This window comes from Nothobranchius furzeri, chromosome 12 (assembly GCF_043380555.1).
Source record: "Nothobranchius furzeri strain GRZ-AD chromosome 12, NfurGRZ-RIMD1, whole genome shotgun sequence".
Taxonomy (NCBI): Eukaryota; Metazoa; Chordata; class Actinopteri; order Cyprinodontiformes; family Nothobranchiidae; genus Nothobranchius; species Nothobranchius furzeri.
Genome location: NC_091752.1, coordinates 28535576 through 28554165, shown reverse-complemented (window position 1 = coordinate 28554165; position 18590 = coordinate 28535576). Strand labels below are relative to the sequence as shown.

At 40.7% G+C, this 18590-nt stretch overlaps 1 protein-coding gene across 1 annotated transcript in view; it reads right to left on the bottom strand.

Moving 5' to 3' along the window:
• bean1 (brain expressed, associated with NEDD4, 1) overlaps positions 1 to 18332 on the bottom strand; it is a 64036-nt gene extending 45704 nt beyond the window's left edge. The window contains exons 1-2 of the mRNA XM_054750275.2: positions 17495 to 18332; positions 1649 to 1767 (exon numbers count right to left, since the gene is read on the bottom strand). Coding sequence (XP_054606250.2) covers positions 1649 to 1673 — 25 coding nt within the window. The 5' untranslated portion in view covers positions 1674 to 1767; positions 17495 to 18332. The remainder of the gene's footprint in view (positions 1 to 1648; positions 1768 to 17494) is intronic.
• Between the last annotated feature and the right edge of the window lie 258 nt (positions 18333 to 18590).

Genomic DNA, 18590 nt, shown 5'->3' with positions numbered 1-18590 from the left:
CATCTATCTCCTGCATTAGCTTCTGATAGAAGATGGACGGTGAAACTCTGGGATATAAAAATCCTGACAAATCTACGTCACACTGTCACTTAACATTCATGGACTCGCCCATCTGTTCTCACGACAGCAGAAAACGTCTCAACTGCTAACCGTTAGCATTAGCAACTCCACTACACACCACAACTCCTTCAGCTCTTGCGCTCATTTTTTCGTTCTTCCGGGGACCCATGAGCCGACCAGAAAGGGAGGACACTGTCCCCTTCTGTTCTGTGGTGAAAATCTCCACAGGGCCACAGGACTGTAACATGTTTACCCCCCCCCCCCCCCCCCCCCATGCAGAATTACCTCAGCATATCTGTAGGACCGCCCATCCCAAAGCTTTTTATCTGTGTTCACTCTGTTCTTTTATTCATCGTTTTACTTCTTTTCCTCAGAGGGGAGTGCTGTTGGTAGAAGTCTAAATGCCCTGAAGGGAATAGAGAGATTTCTTCAGGTGTCGAGGGAGAGAGAGAGAGAGAGAGAGTGTGTGTGTGTGTGTGTGTGTGTGTGTGTGTGTGTGTGTGTGTGTACGGAGGTTTGGGGGGGGGGGGGGGGTTAACAACAGGGAAAAATGTGAAGAGTTAGGAGGAAAGAATGAGGAGATACTAAAGGAAAAAGGGAGGAGTGATGAGAAATCGATTAAAAAAAGAGGAATCAGAAGGACAGAAAGTCACACAGAGTGAGAAGGGAAGATCGAGAAAGATGAAGAAGCGACAAACTACTTGAAGGTCAAGTGAGTCATGAAAACACAGCATCTGTCCATCCATCCAGCCATCCATCTGTTCCTCCCTCCTTTCCTGCCTCCTTCTTGCCCCCAGTGGGGTCAGGAGTTGTTGCATAAGAGAGTGATTCATCTTTTATTGAGATTAGAAGCTTCTATAAATACGCGTCTACCTTTTCCTGTCAAGTTAAAAAGCTCAACCTGTAATCTAGATAAAAATAAATCAAACATGAAGATGAAAACAACAAATCAAATTATGCCGCAGGAGCATGGTGAATAATAATCCCAGAGGCACTAGAATAAAAAAAACTTTCTTTCTTTTGTTCCAAAATTAAAGACAGATCTATTTTGTATTTGTGACAAAACCAGGAATTAATGCATTTTAATCCACATTAGCTTCAGTTCTAGATGCTCTTCGTGTTATTGGTTAGTCGTTTGGTTTAAATCTGACAATTGCAGACTGCTTTTCCATTTATTTAAGTCCACTAAAGTAGAACTTTCTAACATAAACAGTTCTAAAATCTTGTTGCTACGGCAACAACAGGATCAGATTTATTTGCACTTTTCTCAAACACATTGAAGTTAAGTTACTTGAATGAACAAGAAGTAGCAATTGAGTTAAAGTTGTGGAATAAAATACTTGTAGTGTTATTAATGTAAGTGATAAAGTATTTTACTTTCTGCGACTGTTGAAGAGGAATTTTCTCTAACAGTGTTGCACACAATTACTATTTATTAATATCCACTAAACTTAGAAAGCAACTCATTAAAATTGGTTGAAAGCCTCATTCTTTCTTCTCTTTTCTTAACATTGCATCAGTTCAGAGCACATCAAGTCACAGAAATCACAAAAAATGAGCAGAGTGAGACAAAAGTCTTGTTTCTTACCTGAGCAGATCAGTTTCATCAACATGAACCCCCTTCACAGTGTTTCCCCTCGGAGCATCTCAACAGGCAGGAAGCCAACCTGAACGGCTGTCGGCCACACGGCGCAGCTGCAGATGAGACTGCACAAACGAGGGGGTTAAGAAAGAGAAGGGGTGATCAGCACGGTGAGGAGGAAAAAACACACGTGGGGTGCAGGCCTGTCGGCAGCAGGCAGAGTCAACAGACAGCAGGTGGCTCGACGGCAAACTAGAGGAATAAATGAAAGAAAGTGAAAAGAAGTCGTGTTGTTTCACACGGAGGGGAGAGATGTGCAAGTCACAACCTCCAAGACCGGCTGTTAAAGCTCTGGGCAGTGTGTGTGTGTGTGTGTGTGTGTGTGCGTGCATGTGTGTGTTCATTGCTCTTACCGGAACATGGCCAAGGGGTTGAAATGTTCCAATCAATATCTCAAACACGGATTATTGGTGTTGTTTTACCAGAAATGTGCATTTGTTGTTGTTTTATTAAACCCTAGAAACAGAAAGTGTGAAGACGGTAATTCATTCCTAAGCCGACGTTTATTTATTTATTTTATAATTTCCTTGCCTAAGTACAGGTTGGTTTTTGTTATTTGTATCAACTGTTTCTAGTTTAGTTTCAGTAGATGATTTTTTCTTTGTTTGTTTTTTTATTGCTGGTTAGCTAATACCTGCTTTGGTACAACTTAGTTTTTAATATTGTGCTAAAATATCAGGCATCATTACGCATTAATTATTTCATTACTCAGATTTAGTAACTTCAGGTGAAAATGTGATAAATATGGCAGCCCAGTGTGTAGGCATGGCCACTAATTGAAGTTTCATTTAAATAAAGGTTTAAAATTTTCTGTATGAAATTTGTCGCTTTAGTACCTCTAAATCAGCTCCGATATTTCTGAGTAGCGAAGCACTTTTGATCCAGCTGCTGAAACCGGCTCCACCTCCAGCAGCAAGAGCACTAACACACTACTTTCACACTGATCAATATTAATCAGAGAGTTTATTAAAAGATGGGCGTGGGGTCTGAAAAATGACCCGGCTCTTCGCTTGATCTGTTTCCTTGGTAATCATTTTCCTAATGGCTTCATGGTCTCAATTACTGTAGTTCAAAGTCTCCTTAGATACATTAAATTTTAAATGATCTACATATTGATCTGACTTTGGAGAGGAAAAATAATCATGCTGGATTCTTAGTGGTGGAGCAAAATTACAAGCAGCAAACAAGCTCCATCAGCAGATACCGTCACTTTGCGCTTGTCCTCGTAAACGTATCGCTATCTGTTGCAGTGTTTGCATTGTTGGAACTTCAGGGTAAGTTCTGGGAGAGGGAAATTTAGCAAGATATTTGATGGCTCGGTCCGGAACCTTCCTCAGTAGGTTAAAGTTAAAGTCCCATTAGTTGTCACACACAGGTGTGTGTGCAAAATTTGTTCTCCGCATTTGACCCATCCCCTGGGGGAGCGGTGAGCTGCAGACACAGTCGCGCTCGGGAACCATTTGGTGGTTTAACCCCCCAATCAACCCCTTAATGCTGAGTGTCAAGCAGGGAGGCATTGGGTCCCATTTTTTCAAAGTTTTTAGTATGACCCAACCAGGAATCGAACCCTGATCTCCCAGTCTCAGGGCGGTCACTCTACCACTAGGCCACTGAGCTGGTAGGGACGTGGGGAGCGAATGGAGAGGCAGATGACACCCTTTATCCCAAGGACTCACAAAAACAAAACACACTCTGACTCACACCTGGGAGAATTTAGAGTCTCCAATCAACCTAACATATTTTTTGGTCTGTTAAGTGAAGCTGAAGAACCTGCCGAAAGCTCCTGCTTGCAGGAGGACATGCAAACTGTGGAGAGATTCTAGCCGGGATTCAAACCTGCAACCTTCTTGCTGCAAGGCAACAGTGCTACAAACTGCACCAACATGAAGCCCTGTGTAAATATTTTACCATTAAAGCAATAATTTACCATCTATTAGAAAAATTTACCTAAATGGTACAATAAGTCAAACCTTTACAGTGAAATGATCACAAAACGGTCTAATGTTTCAGTCATGTTGGACGGAAGGTTACATTGAAATAGATTTTCTTCTCAGGTAGCAGAGTTGTGGAAAGAAGAGAAGCCAGTAAAAGGAGCAGCCCAGAAGTTATTTCTTATAACCCGGACCCCTTCTTTCCACTGGACGTGAAGGTGGTGTGTAATGTAATAGCTGCGTTTTACCCACAAACTCCCTTCCAACCAGGAGTGAGTTGGACAAAAGCGTTCCTCGCCGCTGGTCCCGCAAAGTTACAAAATCATGCAACACCACATGTGATTTCAGAAGTCCACACAATACCAAGCAAGGAGAAAGACAGCTGCATGTATCCAAAAAGGTCTATGGTTTAATTTCTGATTTGTTGACATCGGCTACGAGGATTTCACAGAAAGTTGCGTACGTTTATCTACACGTGACTTTTATTTTGAAAGTTTCCAGATGTTTTACACTGCTTTTTGTGTTTGACACAATCTAAAATGCAGAGTTTGACGTGTTTTGGGTTAGGGTTAGCTAGTGTGTAAAAATGATCTCGAAACGTAATGATGGTGACCCTTTACTTCTGGGATGCCTCCAAAACGTTACACTTTACTGCCTGTGGAAAGAAACCCATCCACAATAATGGCGGCTCTTTGCCACAAAGTATGTTTTGCGATGCTTATCCGATGGAAAGAATGGGTAAGAAGCCATGGCATCTCCAAATATCAGTTGAAAATGACTAGAGGCTAACATTGAGCTACAGTATCAATGCCAACTGTTAAGAAACAAATAAGTTGGCTCTAAAAAAAAAAGGTCTCAACCTGCATTTTCCAATTACCAACAATTATTACAGTGAATTGTATTTATCTACTTATCAACTTACTGTGTATGACTCATCTTTGCTTGTCTTCTAGAATTTTCTGGCATTGATCCGTAAGTGGCAGCAGCCATGAAATTCACAGGAGCCAGAGTCACCTGTTTGTTGTTATACCTCGACTGCAGTACCTAAATGTGACCACAGGATGTCAGCCTTACTCCATGCACCTTTAAAAAACAACTAATTGACTTGTCTCAGAAGAGGCTCTCAGCACAAATAGAAGCCGAGCAGCGAGCTGCTTCTGGGACGCACCTGGACGTTTTTATGCTGCGGCCAGTTTGAATCAATCTCCTCGACTATACTGGATAATATTTGAAGCAGTGACATCCTGCAGCTGTTCCGTGCCACTAATGTGTGAAGACGGGGTTATGGCATTAAACTAAACATGACCTACAGGATCACCTTATTCAAACTCATGAAAGGTGGTGAGGGATATCTATTCTTTTGTTGATTTTTAATGTTTTACTGAAACAAGCTGTTTTTTGTCGTACTTCCTGTTCTCACCAAGCGTTGGTGGTTCTGTTTAGTTTACCGGAGGCCACAGTTGAGCAGTAATCTGTTGCTGGCCCTCCTCCTCCTTTATCACATCCTGTCCTCCCGTGACTCTCCAGTTAGACATTATTAAAACATTTTTATCAATCAGGTTTTACTGATGGTCAGGCCTTTTGGTCACATAAGGTGTTGTACTAGCTTTAATCAGCTTCCTGGTACAGTTAGGTGTCCAGGGCCTGTTACGGACCATCATCATTATCATCCACTGTTTGCAAGGCCAAGTAAGAGGCTGCATGATTACGATCTTTACAAACTTGATCTGAGTGAACAAGTTGTCACGGACAGCGTTGCTGTCAAGTCACTGTGACAAGTTGTCAGAATGCTCTAACGTTGATGATTTATGAAAAAAGGCTGTTTCCTCCTGTTGTGTGTGTGTGTGTGTGTGTGTGTGTGTGTGTGTGTGTGTGTGTGTGTGTGTGTGTGTGACACTCATAAACTGAATTGTTACATAACATTCCCAGCTCACACAGGCAGATATTACAGACAACACACTCTGGCAGCTAAGCTTTCTTTCATCTTTCTCTCTCGCTCTCTCACTCACACACACACACACACACACACACACACACACACACACACACACACACACACACACACACACAGTGGGATTTTCTCTCCCCAGTTTGAGTGTTTGTGTGTCATTCTAGGAGAGAGAACATAACTCGCAGGATTAGTGTCATCCCTCCAGTTCTTGTTCAGCAAAAGTTCAAGAGAACACCTCTGCTCCGTAAAACGATGTCAGTTTAAAAGGAGGTTATGTAGGGAGCCTATGAGTCACCTCCTCTTCCGGTCAGCTCATGGATCCCCTCACAAAAAAAATAAATAAATAAAATGAATGTAAGTCAACCGGGCTGTAAGTTATTTTCAAATCCACTTTGCCTTACGCCTAGGGCTAGGCAATAAATAGAAAATGTGTCGTTATCAAAATTTCTGACTTATCGGGATTATTTTTCCCATCGCGATTAATTTGATAATAAAAAAATGAAAAGATGTGTGTAGATTGGCAACGTTTATGTCCCTTTAAGAAGCAGAACCACCTTGAGTCATGCAAAAATGTGACTCATTATAATACATGTGACAGCCCCATCTAGTGGACAACTTTTGTTTCTGCACATACCTGTAGTTATCCATTTATCGTTATCGAGGTGAAATCTTCAATATATCATGATAATGATTTAAGGCCATTTCGCCCAGCCCTACTTATGCCCTGAATCACTCACATGCTGTTCAGTTTAAATGATGAATGTGTTTTGACAATAGCCCTATTCCAATACTCGCACTTCCACCCTTGTGCCCTTCAATTGCGCATCCCGGTAAAGGGGTGGGAGTGCACTTGGTCCCTTGGTCCGCACTTTGCCCAAGTCTGCATTGATGTGGACTTGGGTGATGGTTATTACCCACAATACATTGCTGTGTGGGAATTTTGAGAAGAAGGCAGAACAATAGCTCAAGTGCCTTTTCTGAAAATACGTATTTTCAAATGAAAGAAGTTCATTTTAAGACGATTAATGATATTTGTTCATGCTCTGAATGTTTTAGACCAGTGGTTCCCAAACTTATTTAGCCGCGCACCCCCTTCTATGTCCCGACCATGACGACACACCCCCCAGCCCCCACATCAGGGCATGGCTATATATATATATATATATATATATATATATATATATATATATACACACATATATATATATATATATATATATATATATATACACACATATCTATATATATATATATATATATATATATATACATATATATATATATATATATATATATATATATTCACATATCTATATATATATATATACATATATATATATATATATATTCACATATCTATATATATAATCAGACGTCAAGCTAAACAGACAGGGTTAAAAAAATATGATCGACCTTTTTCCCCATCACTTTCATTTTTTAAATAGTAATGAATAAACATGCGATACCATTACAATTTCCTTTGATTTAATTTTAAATAAATATTTAGAGTGCCCAGGTAGCACATCAACAATGTAATTTAACGGTTTTCTTAAAGTAGGAACGTTTAACCTGTGCGGCCCTAGCGCTCTCCTTCCTTCTGCTCTGCATAAACCTGAACTGATCACCTACTTGTGCGTAATCAAATGTCTATAGGGGACAATATGGAAAAGTTATAGCCATGAGGTTCACTTTTGCCTCAGACCGACTTATTGCTGTTGTATGGTGTGGCTGAATCTGCGATCCGCTGCCACGCGGACTGGAATAACAAATGCTGCAGTAACATGAGTTGTCAGGTTCGGAGTCACTGGCTGGAGCGACCCGACTTCAATACGTCATCCCAAAATAGAGGCTAATATCTTAATTTGACCTGGAATGAAAATTTTTATAAAACCTCTTAAAAGTTTTTATCACAGATGAGGCAGAGCTCATTTCTGTCTTCAGTCTGACGGCGCGCCGGAGTTTGAGCAGCGTGCGCGCTTATTGAATCTGTGTGTGTGTGTGTGTGTGTGCGCGCGCGGCACAGCTCCATGAGCCGCTCCAGTCACCGCGTCTCGTTATTGGCGCTATTTAAACCAATGTTGTAAAATTACTTCTGCCCAGCCCAGATGTGCTCACTTTTGCACCCGTGAGCCGTGGTTCAGCCGGAACGCGTCTGACCTCTGACAGACGCACTCTGAACTTCAGATCTTCAGCGCGCTGTTAATAGCCTGAATGGGAATCATTTCTTGATTTATTTTGTTACATCCACAATGTTCTGTGTGTGAGGTTTACAATGTCAGAACACCTGCATGAGACAGGGTGTTAATTACAATCTGCCAGAATGACTCGCCACCTTCAGATTCCTCCAACATGTTAAAAATGATCAAATACGGAACATATCGGCGTGCGCAGGCCAGAGTGCTGAAGCTCGGCGCATTGTTATTATGAAGGTAGGACACATGTGGAGGACACACGCGTGCAAAAATATACTTGTTTTCAATTACATTTATTGTGCCCACTTACTTTTTCTTAGGCCCACCCACAAATGAGTTTCTGGCTACGCTAATGGTATGACAGACTTCTCTGAGCTCCGCAGCCCTTACACTTTGCACCTCGCGCACCCCCTAGCGGCAGCTCGCGCGCACCACACTTTGGGAATCCCTGTAAGAAGATGTGGACAGCAGCGAATGTCAATTTTGCCAATTGTTTGTTTGAAAGTTGTTGCTGAAGATTTTATTTTTTTAAGCAGCACATAATGGCGATCGTTATCCACGTGTGTGTTGTGGTCGATGACGCAATGGTCACTGTCCCAATTTGGCAATTACTTGCTCACTTGTGTACCACACAGTCGAAGCCTTACTGCGCACTTCCTCTAAGTGCACTTCACAGAAGATGCTGTACGAGTGTTGGGATTGGGCCTATGTCTGTCACGTATGAGATTCATTAGCTTGTAAAAATAATAATTGAATAATTTAAATTACTACAAATCACAAGTTGCAAGACGTCACTGCAGAATCTCTTCTCCCCCAGCATAGCTACTACTTTCCACATGACCAGGTTTATAGTGGTTTTCTTCATGTTTAAAGCTCCTTCTTTAGACATTTTACTTCTTCTTCTCCGTGTCTGCTGTGATGACATCAATTTGGTGAGGCGAGCAGTTGCAGTCTTCAATGGGTTTTCGAACAAAACCTCAAGTTACTTTTTCCACTGTTCGAAAATATTCCCTTTCGTGGCATTAAAATGTGTCTAAATCATGGACATCATATGTGAAATATATGGCACATATCAAACTGAATCAGAAAATAACTTTTATTGGTCCATAAATGTGCGTGATTTAGGTTCCCAATAGGGCTTGGGATCACGTCGTCATCATCAACGCTGCCACCATGTTGGTAGCCTTCAAGTTCCTACTTGTTGCTCGTTACTTCTGACAACAGCACGCTTGGTCTTGGTCTTGCAGCTTTATATACATTTATTATTCATTTAATCTGTTATTACTCAACCATGGTACATCGTTGCTGTGTTGTGGGATGCAAGAACATAACACATCATATGATCACCAGGGACAGACAGTAAAAAACAGGCAAACGTTTCACCGTTTTCCTGCTTAGAGGCATAACCATGGAGACAAAGTATCTGACATAACAAAGTCTGGTCTGCTCACTTGGATCGCAGCTGTAAGGCGACTAAACGTCTTCAGGAGAGCAGATTAGAGCTCAGAGGAAGCTACATGCTAACTCAAGTTAACAGAGGTTTTTCGGGCATTTCTAGCGAGAGAAACGCGGTAGAGTAACTTCAAAATTAACTCAAAGAGCATCTGTGTTTCAATCTCCCTCAGAGAGCTTCACGTGCAAGCAGCACAACTGCAGCTCGGCATGGAAGCTAGGCGGACGTGCACCACGTCTCTGCAAGGCCGCCAACTCTCACGCATTTGACCCTCTTCATATGCTCTCATGCCACACCTCCAATATCTTACGCTGAACAATCAACACCCCCCCACCCCACCCCCCACCCCAACCCACCCTCGCTCTGACGGTCAGTGAACAGGGAGCAACGGTCTGTGCATCCCCCTCTGCTTTCATGCATTGAAAAGTCCAAAAGTTGGCAGCCGTGCGCCTCGGCCCCTCAGGTTAATGCCGCCTATGTGAACCAGCGGTTCTCAGTCGAGAAAAGGAGAAGCCGGGCGCCTGCCTCACTGGACTTCCTCTGCAAGGATGAAGCGACAGATTCACTGATCTCTGATGGCAGGACTGCTGCTGGTCAAACCTCCGTGCGGAGGCGATCTCGCAAATCTTTGACCATGATGGACCAGCGATGCCCCAAACATCTGCTAGCCAAGGGCGCCCCCAAAGGGTGGCCATGGCCACCCCTACAAAATTGCTGCCCCCCCCCCAGGAAAAGCCAGTGTTAACAAATCATATTAATGTTCAGTCAAACCATATATTGATCTTGTTTATTCAAGACATAATTGTAAAACAAAATAAAAATATTACAATGAATAAGTAAAGAAATATTCAGAATTTAAAAAATACACATGTTTCTGCTGCTCACCATTTAAAAAAGTTTTTATCTCCATAGTTGTTTTTTTACACAGCAACAGGTGAATTTACCTAAAAAATACATTTTTAATAAAATTATGGATAATATTTTAAATAACTGAAATGTATATTTCTGAAATGTTTGAGTTTGTAAAAGTTTAACGTTTTGGATACCTACTGTTATTTTAATAAAAAGGAATAAAGGCGCAATGCAGTAAATCGCCACTGGCTAAATTCTCCCAGCGTTACCACAAGGACCAATTTGGTGTGCCACCCCAAAAGTTTCTTTGGCCCCATCTGGCCACCCCTATCAACATTTTCTGGAGGCGCCCCTGCTGCTAGCTAGCCTCAGTCAGCTTAGAGTCTTGGTACCCAGTCAGCCAGCCAGCCCCACCAACAAGTTATATTTCAACCCATCTTTAACCAAGCAGTGTTATGTTAAATTCACAGCAATTTCTCCCATTCAACCAGTGAAATAAAGCACAGAAATATTATTTTATTTACTGATGAAAATAAAACAAGCAGAAACTACTTGGATGATCTATTAGTGCAGTCAATTACCACAGCTTGCCCTCTTTGTCCAAATAATTCATGATTAACATCCAGACATGAACAGAGGACACAACTAAAGTTCAGAGAGTGAAAATGGCTCACGCCACCACCAAGATGGCCAAAAATGTCTATCATGCAGAACTACAGCAGCAACAATTTGTTGTTGGTGTTCCGGGTCTTTCACTTAGATCCAGGCTGTTTATATTGCGGATTGTGTCCACATGCCAGTCCCTGGTTTCTTTATGTAACATATCCCTGTATATTCTGCATCATTTTTTGGGATTTTAACATGTTTATTACTTTTTCTCCCAAATCTGCTTCTTATCTGCAATTTACTATTTGTTTACACTAGTGAGGCCATCAAGATGTCCACTACATCCCAGAATGCAACACATAATCACATGTGATCCCAAGACCTATTGGGTTTAAGTTTGTTTTATAAAACTTTTGAGCAGCACTTAGATTCTACAACACGCATTTAAGTAACCTATTTAAAAGATTTTTGATAGCAGTAAAAAAAAAATTGTCCAAAATTTTTTACCTTTAACTTTCATTTTGTTAATAAATGAAAACAATAAAAATCATACAGTCAGTCAGCATATAAATAATGCATCTTAATTGATTTACCACCAGTGATATTTGCTCTTTTTCCTAAGCACATAAAACGTTTTAAAGTTTGTTCAAAACAATAAAATCTTGTATGGAAAAAGCACTTGTTAAAAACTAAAACGGCTTTTCTGTATGCACAACAGAACTAGAGCATGTAAGCATAACATAGTAGCAGATTGATCTTTTTAGCAGAATATTTTAGATTTTTGATAAACGTTTCAAAGACTTGAATGCAGTTTAAAAGTGGAAATGATCAGATTTCTTTAGACTTGATCAGCTTGCAATTGCCAAGAACAGCCAAGCGACAGTTTCTCAAAATCGTGTTTAAATGTCCTTAGAGGGAGGTGTTTAGAGATGAAAAGCTGGTGAAAACGGATTTCATCAGCAGAATGGTGCTAGCTTAAAGTTGCAATTCTAGATTTTACAATATAATTTATTTGTTTTATTATTAAACATAACTTGGTATACCGATGTTGTTTCCATGAAGTTCTCTGCCAGTTTAATCTGACAGAAGTAACAGTAAACACAGTATTTATCACATGTTGGATAAAATCAGACAATAATGGAGGAAATGGATGGATAAAATGAGGGACAGCAGCAGTTAGAGAAAGAGAAACTAAAGGGAATCGGGTAAATGCATGCAGCCTTTACAGCACTCCATCATTCCCTCATCTTTCTTCCTGGTTTTCTCTCTCTCTGATGCTCTCTGATGTCCCTCTCTCCCTCCTCTCATCCATCTCTTCCTTGCTCCCTCTGGCAGTCCATTAGGCCTGCGCCGCCCCCGTCATCCATTTAACCTGTCAGCCCCGGATATGGCACCTATTTCAGAGCCGCTCGTGTTCATAACCAGGCAGGCGGGAACCATAGTAAGAGCATCCACGTCGCTGCTGAAGGCCCAAGAGTTCAGTTTCCATAGCGGTCAGGTCACAGAGTGAAAGCCCTCCGTTAGAGGATTGGAGGTTTGGTCCTTGTGGGGCAAAGTGTTTATTCCATGTTTCAAGGTTTTCACACATCGGTGTTCCCTGCACTCTTTAAGTGAATTCTTTGTGGGTTGCTGGGATTCCTTAAACCTTCACAGACTTTCTCACGTTGGGAATTCAAAGTTATAGTCTGAATTCAGGAACCACATCCTCCATGTGTGGTGCTCACTGGTTCTATGGTGGTTGCCAGTGGCGGCTGGTGAAAAAAGACCCTCATTGTATATATGTATATATAAAAGATCCCCCTCTTAGTCAATTAAAAGCTTTATAATGAACCGTTGGAAATGACAATTCCAAAATGATCATTTTTGTCCCTTCAACCAATTCATCTCTTAGATTTATTTATCAAATTTACACATAAATTATATTACAATAATACTCAAAAATAAACAAGCAGACTTATTCACATTTTATTTTGACATAGGTTTGTTTTCCAGCTTGTCTGTGTCTCATTTAATCTTCTGCTCAAAGCATGTGCACCTAACATTTAAATACTCAGTTCCACCAGTAGGTGGAACTAAAACAACATAGAGATAGTTTGAACATATAATCACAAACATTGAGAACATATAAACAAATTTCACTTCAACATTTACAGGTTTGGGTGTAAGTTCTGTCTGAATAAATCAAGTGTGTTATTGTGTGAATGACGGAGTGAGAGAGAGAGAGGGGGAAAGAAATCCACCACCTTCTAGCATGCTAGCTAGCTATTTCCTGTAGCACGGGTGCCATCGCCTAATGCTTTAGAGGCATTAAATTTAGTGATGCTGACTGGCCAAAGATGCTCTTCTTCTCTGTAGCAACCAAATGTGATTGGCTGTTAAGCTGCAGTTCGGGGGCACTTTTCCCAGTGCCCCAGGAGTGATATTAATGAGAAAAGCACTTTTTAATGAGAGAAAGCTGGTGAAAATTATGTGTAAATAATTCTGATTACATGTACGCAATTAGGCAAAAAAAAGACACATTTATAGAAAATATATGCATATATGTTATAGATTTTATTTAACTTTTTAGATTTTTTTCCTCCCTTCAAGCCAGGGAGGGCAGCACTTTAGCACCCCCTATGGATGAGCTGCCACTGGCAGTTGCAATGGCCCAGTCGACCACTAATTCAAAGGTTTCCACTAAAGTTCAGGAAATTCTAGGTGTGGGAAAATTGACCGGAAGATTTGGTGGCTCAGCCCCTACAGTTGTTCTGTCTCCAAACAAATCCAGCCCATTCAAGATTTTGCTAAGACGTCAGCATATCTTGATCGTTTTGGCAGTGTTTGATGTCACTGATCAGTGCCAAAAGACGTCCACAGATATTAATAACATTATGCATTTTATTTTGTCAAAGCGCATCATCATTTAATCCATTAAGAGGACTGGGAGAGCGGCCGTTTGATGTTAAATGTAGCATTCAATGACCAGAAGAAGCGCAGTTTTTTTACAGTGCTCTGTAAGTCAACAAAGCCCCGTGAATGTCGACATTGTTGGGGGAATTTCTGCTGCATTTTTAGGAGTTGGGAGTTTAGTTACAGAGATTTTAATGCAACGTGGCTCTACTTATTTTCTTTTCCTTCAGGTCCGTTCCGTTTCACCAGCAACTCCTCCAACTTAACAAATGCCGATTTATTTTTTTTTTGGGCGACATCTGTCGATGTCATTTCCTACTGAGTTACAACCAGTCAGCATGAGTAAGAACTACCTGGTAACTACTGAGCCATTCCGAGTGTTCTGGTACTCTGTTGGTTCCTGAAAATGGTCCTTTTGGTCGACCCACTGAAAGGGAAATACTCACATCCTGCAAAGTTACGGTAAAAGTACCCTGAAGTTTTTATATTGGAAACGCACCTAAAATTTACCCAGATACCTGGAGAAAGATTTTGGAGATTCAATTGTGAATTTGATTCCACTCAAAGATAAGTGTGTCTTATTTAAAATGAAATGTCATGAAATTAATTTTAATTCAGAACAATTTGGCTTGAAAAAGCTCTTCAGATAACGAAAAGCCAGAGGTTGATCTTTGTTAATTGGACTGAAATCACTGTCAGGCAAAAGTCAGAGGGCTTTTTGCAGCACTGACCTTCACAGCTGACTGGAGAGGCATCTCTTAGATAACCCACAGCAGAGCTTTAATACTCTCTGGGGAACACTAAGAACCGTGAGGATGTTTCAATCCAGTCACAGACAGCAGGAAAAGTCACACGTTAAGCCTTGTTTTTCTGCTCTTATTTTAAAGTCTTTGATTTGTGTTCTTCTGCATTAAATTAAAGAATCTCCTGAATCGTAACCAGAGTTTAACCAGCAGGTCTTACACTCCATGGGTGTTTAGGGTTGTAAGGCTACTGTACTTCACTGCTGCAACTGCGGAGTCGAACTGTGTGGGAGGAAAGCCGAGCAAGAGAAAGATGAGCCTGTCCTAAAAACTAAAATCGCTATAACTCGCCTACAAAACGCCTATAGGGACCCCTGTTGTGTTGGTGGTAAGCAGCAGTGAAAATTTCCTTGTGTTTAATTGCTTCCTACAGTGTTTATATATTTTATGCATATTGCACCACCTTGTCAAGCAATAATTACTCATGTGGGTGGATGTCTGATAAGCAACAACTTAATGCTCATTAAATCACAGCGTACCACCACGTATACGCCATCTGCTTATGTGATGGTTTTCATGCTTGAGTATGCATTTTCCTCTGAAAACCCATCTCCATTCACGTAAATATAATTAAAACTGTATTTAAAATAGAAATATTGGTGTTGATTTTATAATTTACTATATATATATATGTGTGTGTGTGTGTGTGTGTGTGTGTGTGTGTGTGTGTGTGTGTGTGTGTGTGTGTGTGTGTGTGTGTGTGTGTATGTGTGTGTGTAGGCTAATTTTCTAATTTTGGTTGATTTATACACAAAAAACAATAACAACTCCAGATCTCTGATTCTAATATTTGATGAGCAGTTGAGCTTATCCTGCTAAACACTGAAGACTTTTTACCTGCTTTTATTTTCAGTGTTACACCTGGACATTCTTTGAAAATGTAGGTGAATTATTTAATCTGTAAATTAATGTAGTTCATTTAGTTTTAATTTAAAGGTAAAAGATGCTAGATGGTTAAAATGACTGATTCTAGAATTTGAATAAGGATCTTAAACATAGTTTGCTTCAGATTATCATTCATTGTAAAGGAGAATAAAGAGAACTGGCCCTGTTTCTCCTTACAGGGTATATACAGCAATCCTTAAGTAAAATTTACTACTTTTTAATACTTTTTTTACTACCTTCAGAATTTTTTTAAAACCATCACAACACTAAATTGCAAGTGTTAATCAGCGACCTATTTACACATATTTTAACATATATAACATAAAAAAAGAATAGACTTAGAGACTCACTGATGTTGACAACGTATTGCACATATTTATTTTACTTAGAAAATAAGCCAGGCACTTCTGTTCAGCGGTTCAGACAGCTGACCATGAGGCCTGAAATGATGCAGAACGACCACTGAATATGACGTCATCATTATGTGACCGGATATGCTAAAGTAGGGCTGCTCGATTATGGCAAAAATAATAATCACGATTATTGTGACTGAAATTGAGATCTCGATTATTTAAGACGATTTTTCAATTTATGTTGATTTTTATTTTTTTATTTTTATTCAGTCATAAAACTGCTCAGGGCACAATCAGGGCAAAAATAAACAAGAAACAAGATGATCACTAAAATAACTCCTGATTCCCAGTATAAAAAGACCAAGACTTATAGCTCATAGTCTATGACCCAAGGGCTATAGACCTTGGTTTAACTCATTTAAGTCTAACCAGTACAGACCCAAATACCAATATCTTGCAAATACTGACAGCAAGAATTATACAGTGGCATTTATAACAAATACATGCAAATTGCTGTTCACTAAATGTTGCATAGCATTTATTGAGTCATGTCAAGGTGCTGTAGGAGAGTGCACTAGCACCGTGTCCTCAGAGAGATTAGTTATTAGTTATTAGCCTGAGGAACTTATTTCTACCTTATTTATAAACTATTTATTTACAAGTCCATCAGTTAATGTAATAATTGCCCCAACCACAGCTGCACCCCCACCCCCAACCCGGTCTCACAGCAATCAGGGGCAAGCTGCACGTGTGTTTAGCGCGCCGCACGCGCACATTTAGCCGTTTTTATCGGCTCAGGAGTCCGCAGGTGCGGTGTGTGTGTCACTCACTCTAGTTAATCCAACATGGAGCCGGCTCCGAGAGCTGTTTCTTTAGCGACCGACACATCACTACATCATTCCCTTTCCTATAATGTCCTGAAGAACAGTCCGGAGCGCAGGCGGAGTGTTTAGCTAACCTGCAGGAAATGTCGACGACAGTTATCCAGAAAGTAGCTAAGGGTTACCAGAGATGTTTCTGAGGTGTTCGCTAGGTACTTTTAAGATTTAAAAAGTCAAGAAGCGGGTCTGAGAAGCTGTTGGAAATAGCATCAAAGTCGCTAAGTTAACTTGGCAACACTGTGGAGGAGCGCTTCATTTGCAACTCAAGGCAGCGCAAGTGGGAGGAGCAAATAATCGGCTTGTTTTGTTTTTATAATCGTTCAAAACATTTCATTCGGAATATATTTCTATGTCGATGTTCAGAATACGACATCTGATAGTCTGAAAAAAATAATACCTAATGTGGAAAAAATAATACCTCTGAGACCAAATTTAACACTTTTAATGGCCTTAAATTTGACTATTTTTATTTATCACTTTTTAATACTTTTTAAAACCCCGCGGACACCAGGTTTCTCTTTTTATGTTTCACATGTAAACATTTGGTTATCTGAGGAGAGGTCTGCAAAGGTCCAAAAAGTCAGATTTGAGTCTTGATTTTGCACCCTCACCTCTCAGAATGAATTTTTGACAGTTAAAAAGTTTTTCATTTTGCTTAACCAGACAAATGCTTTAATAATTCATTCCAACAGCACACTTGAGCAGGTCTGCCCTTAATTCAGCATGTGAAACTGCAGGGATTAAAAAGAATTGTTCAAAAATCCATTTCATTTGAACTTTGTGGACAATTGACAATAGACTTCGTGGATTTAGATTAATCTCCTGTAAGTCGTATTATTGGAAATTACATAATTGTATTTTCCGTGGGAGGCAAATACAGTGAAGAGGATGTGAGCATGAAACTAAGTCAGATGTGAGCTGCAAACATGTCTCTGGCCCCCTCGTTTAAACAGAACAATCAGAAGAGAACAGAAGATTTTATCAGATGCTTACCTGAAACGTGTCCTTTGATCAGCTCCTCGTGTTGCCTCACATCTCTGAAAACAGCAGCAGCAGCACCCCAGTTTGATCCCACTCGATGGTCCTCCCCACTCCCCTCCCTTCCTGCCCCTCTCTATCCCGGGACTTGGCCCACCTCCTCAGAATAGTGCTTCGTTAAACTCTCGATTCACCATAACCGGGTCCTCCGAGTCCGAACATCCTCCTCCTCCCGTGCGGATGTGACGGTCCCGTGCTCACAAGCGAACCATCCCCTGCATCAGCACCGTCTCACCATCCTCCACGCGGCTTTTTGTGTTCATTTTTCCTCCACCACTATACCTCCATTATCTCGTCATCCTTTCACCTCCACATCCTCACGACGCGCGTCAGACTCTGTCCCGCTTCCGCTCTCTTTCTCTCTCTCTCTCTCTCTCTCTCTCTCTCTCTCTCTCTCTCTCTCTCTCTCTCTCTCTCTCACTCACTCTCTCTCTCTCTCTCTCTCTCTCTCTCTCTCTCTCTCTCACTCTGTGTCGGTGTCCGTCCGTCCTGCAGCCCAAAGTGTGTCGAGCCCGGTAGGAGAGGCGCGTGATCCGACGCAGACAGGAAACTCCTCCTCACCGGGAAACGGGGCTTTGAAAACTTATCCTGGTTGGATCAATTGAAGCTACAGAAAATGCACCTGTAACCTACATTTATGCTAGTTGGAAATAATCATTTTTCATATGCGCGAAACGGAAGTATTAGTTCATTCCAGCATTTTTTTATTATATAAATAAAATACCAAACGTGTCTCGCATATAGTAGCTTATAGCGCCCTCTAGCGACGAAGTGATGATAATCAGAACAGGGATTCCTGCTAATTAACCAATTTTTTTTTTTACTAACAAAGAAAAAAAACTATAAACATTTTTTTTCAGCTGGCAGCTTTCTTGGTGAGATTTCGTTCCCTGGTTATCAGTGGGAGAGGGGGTGGGGGTGTGTGACTACTTAGGACTTTGTGATATTTCAGTTTTTCTTTTTTTATACCTCTGCAGAAATGTCTAAAATTCTGTTTTTCTTTTTATCTGGGATGCTGTGTGTACATTAATGAGGAAAAAAAACATTTAAT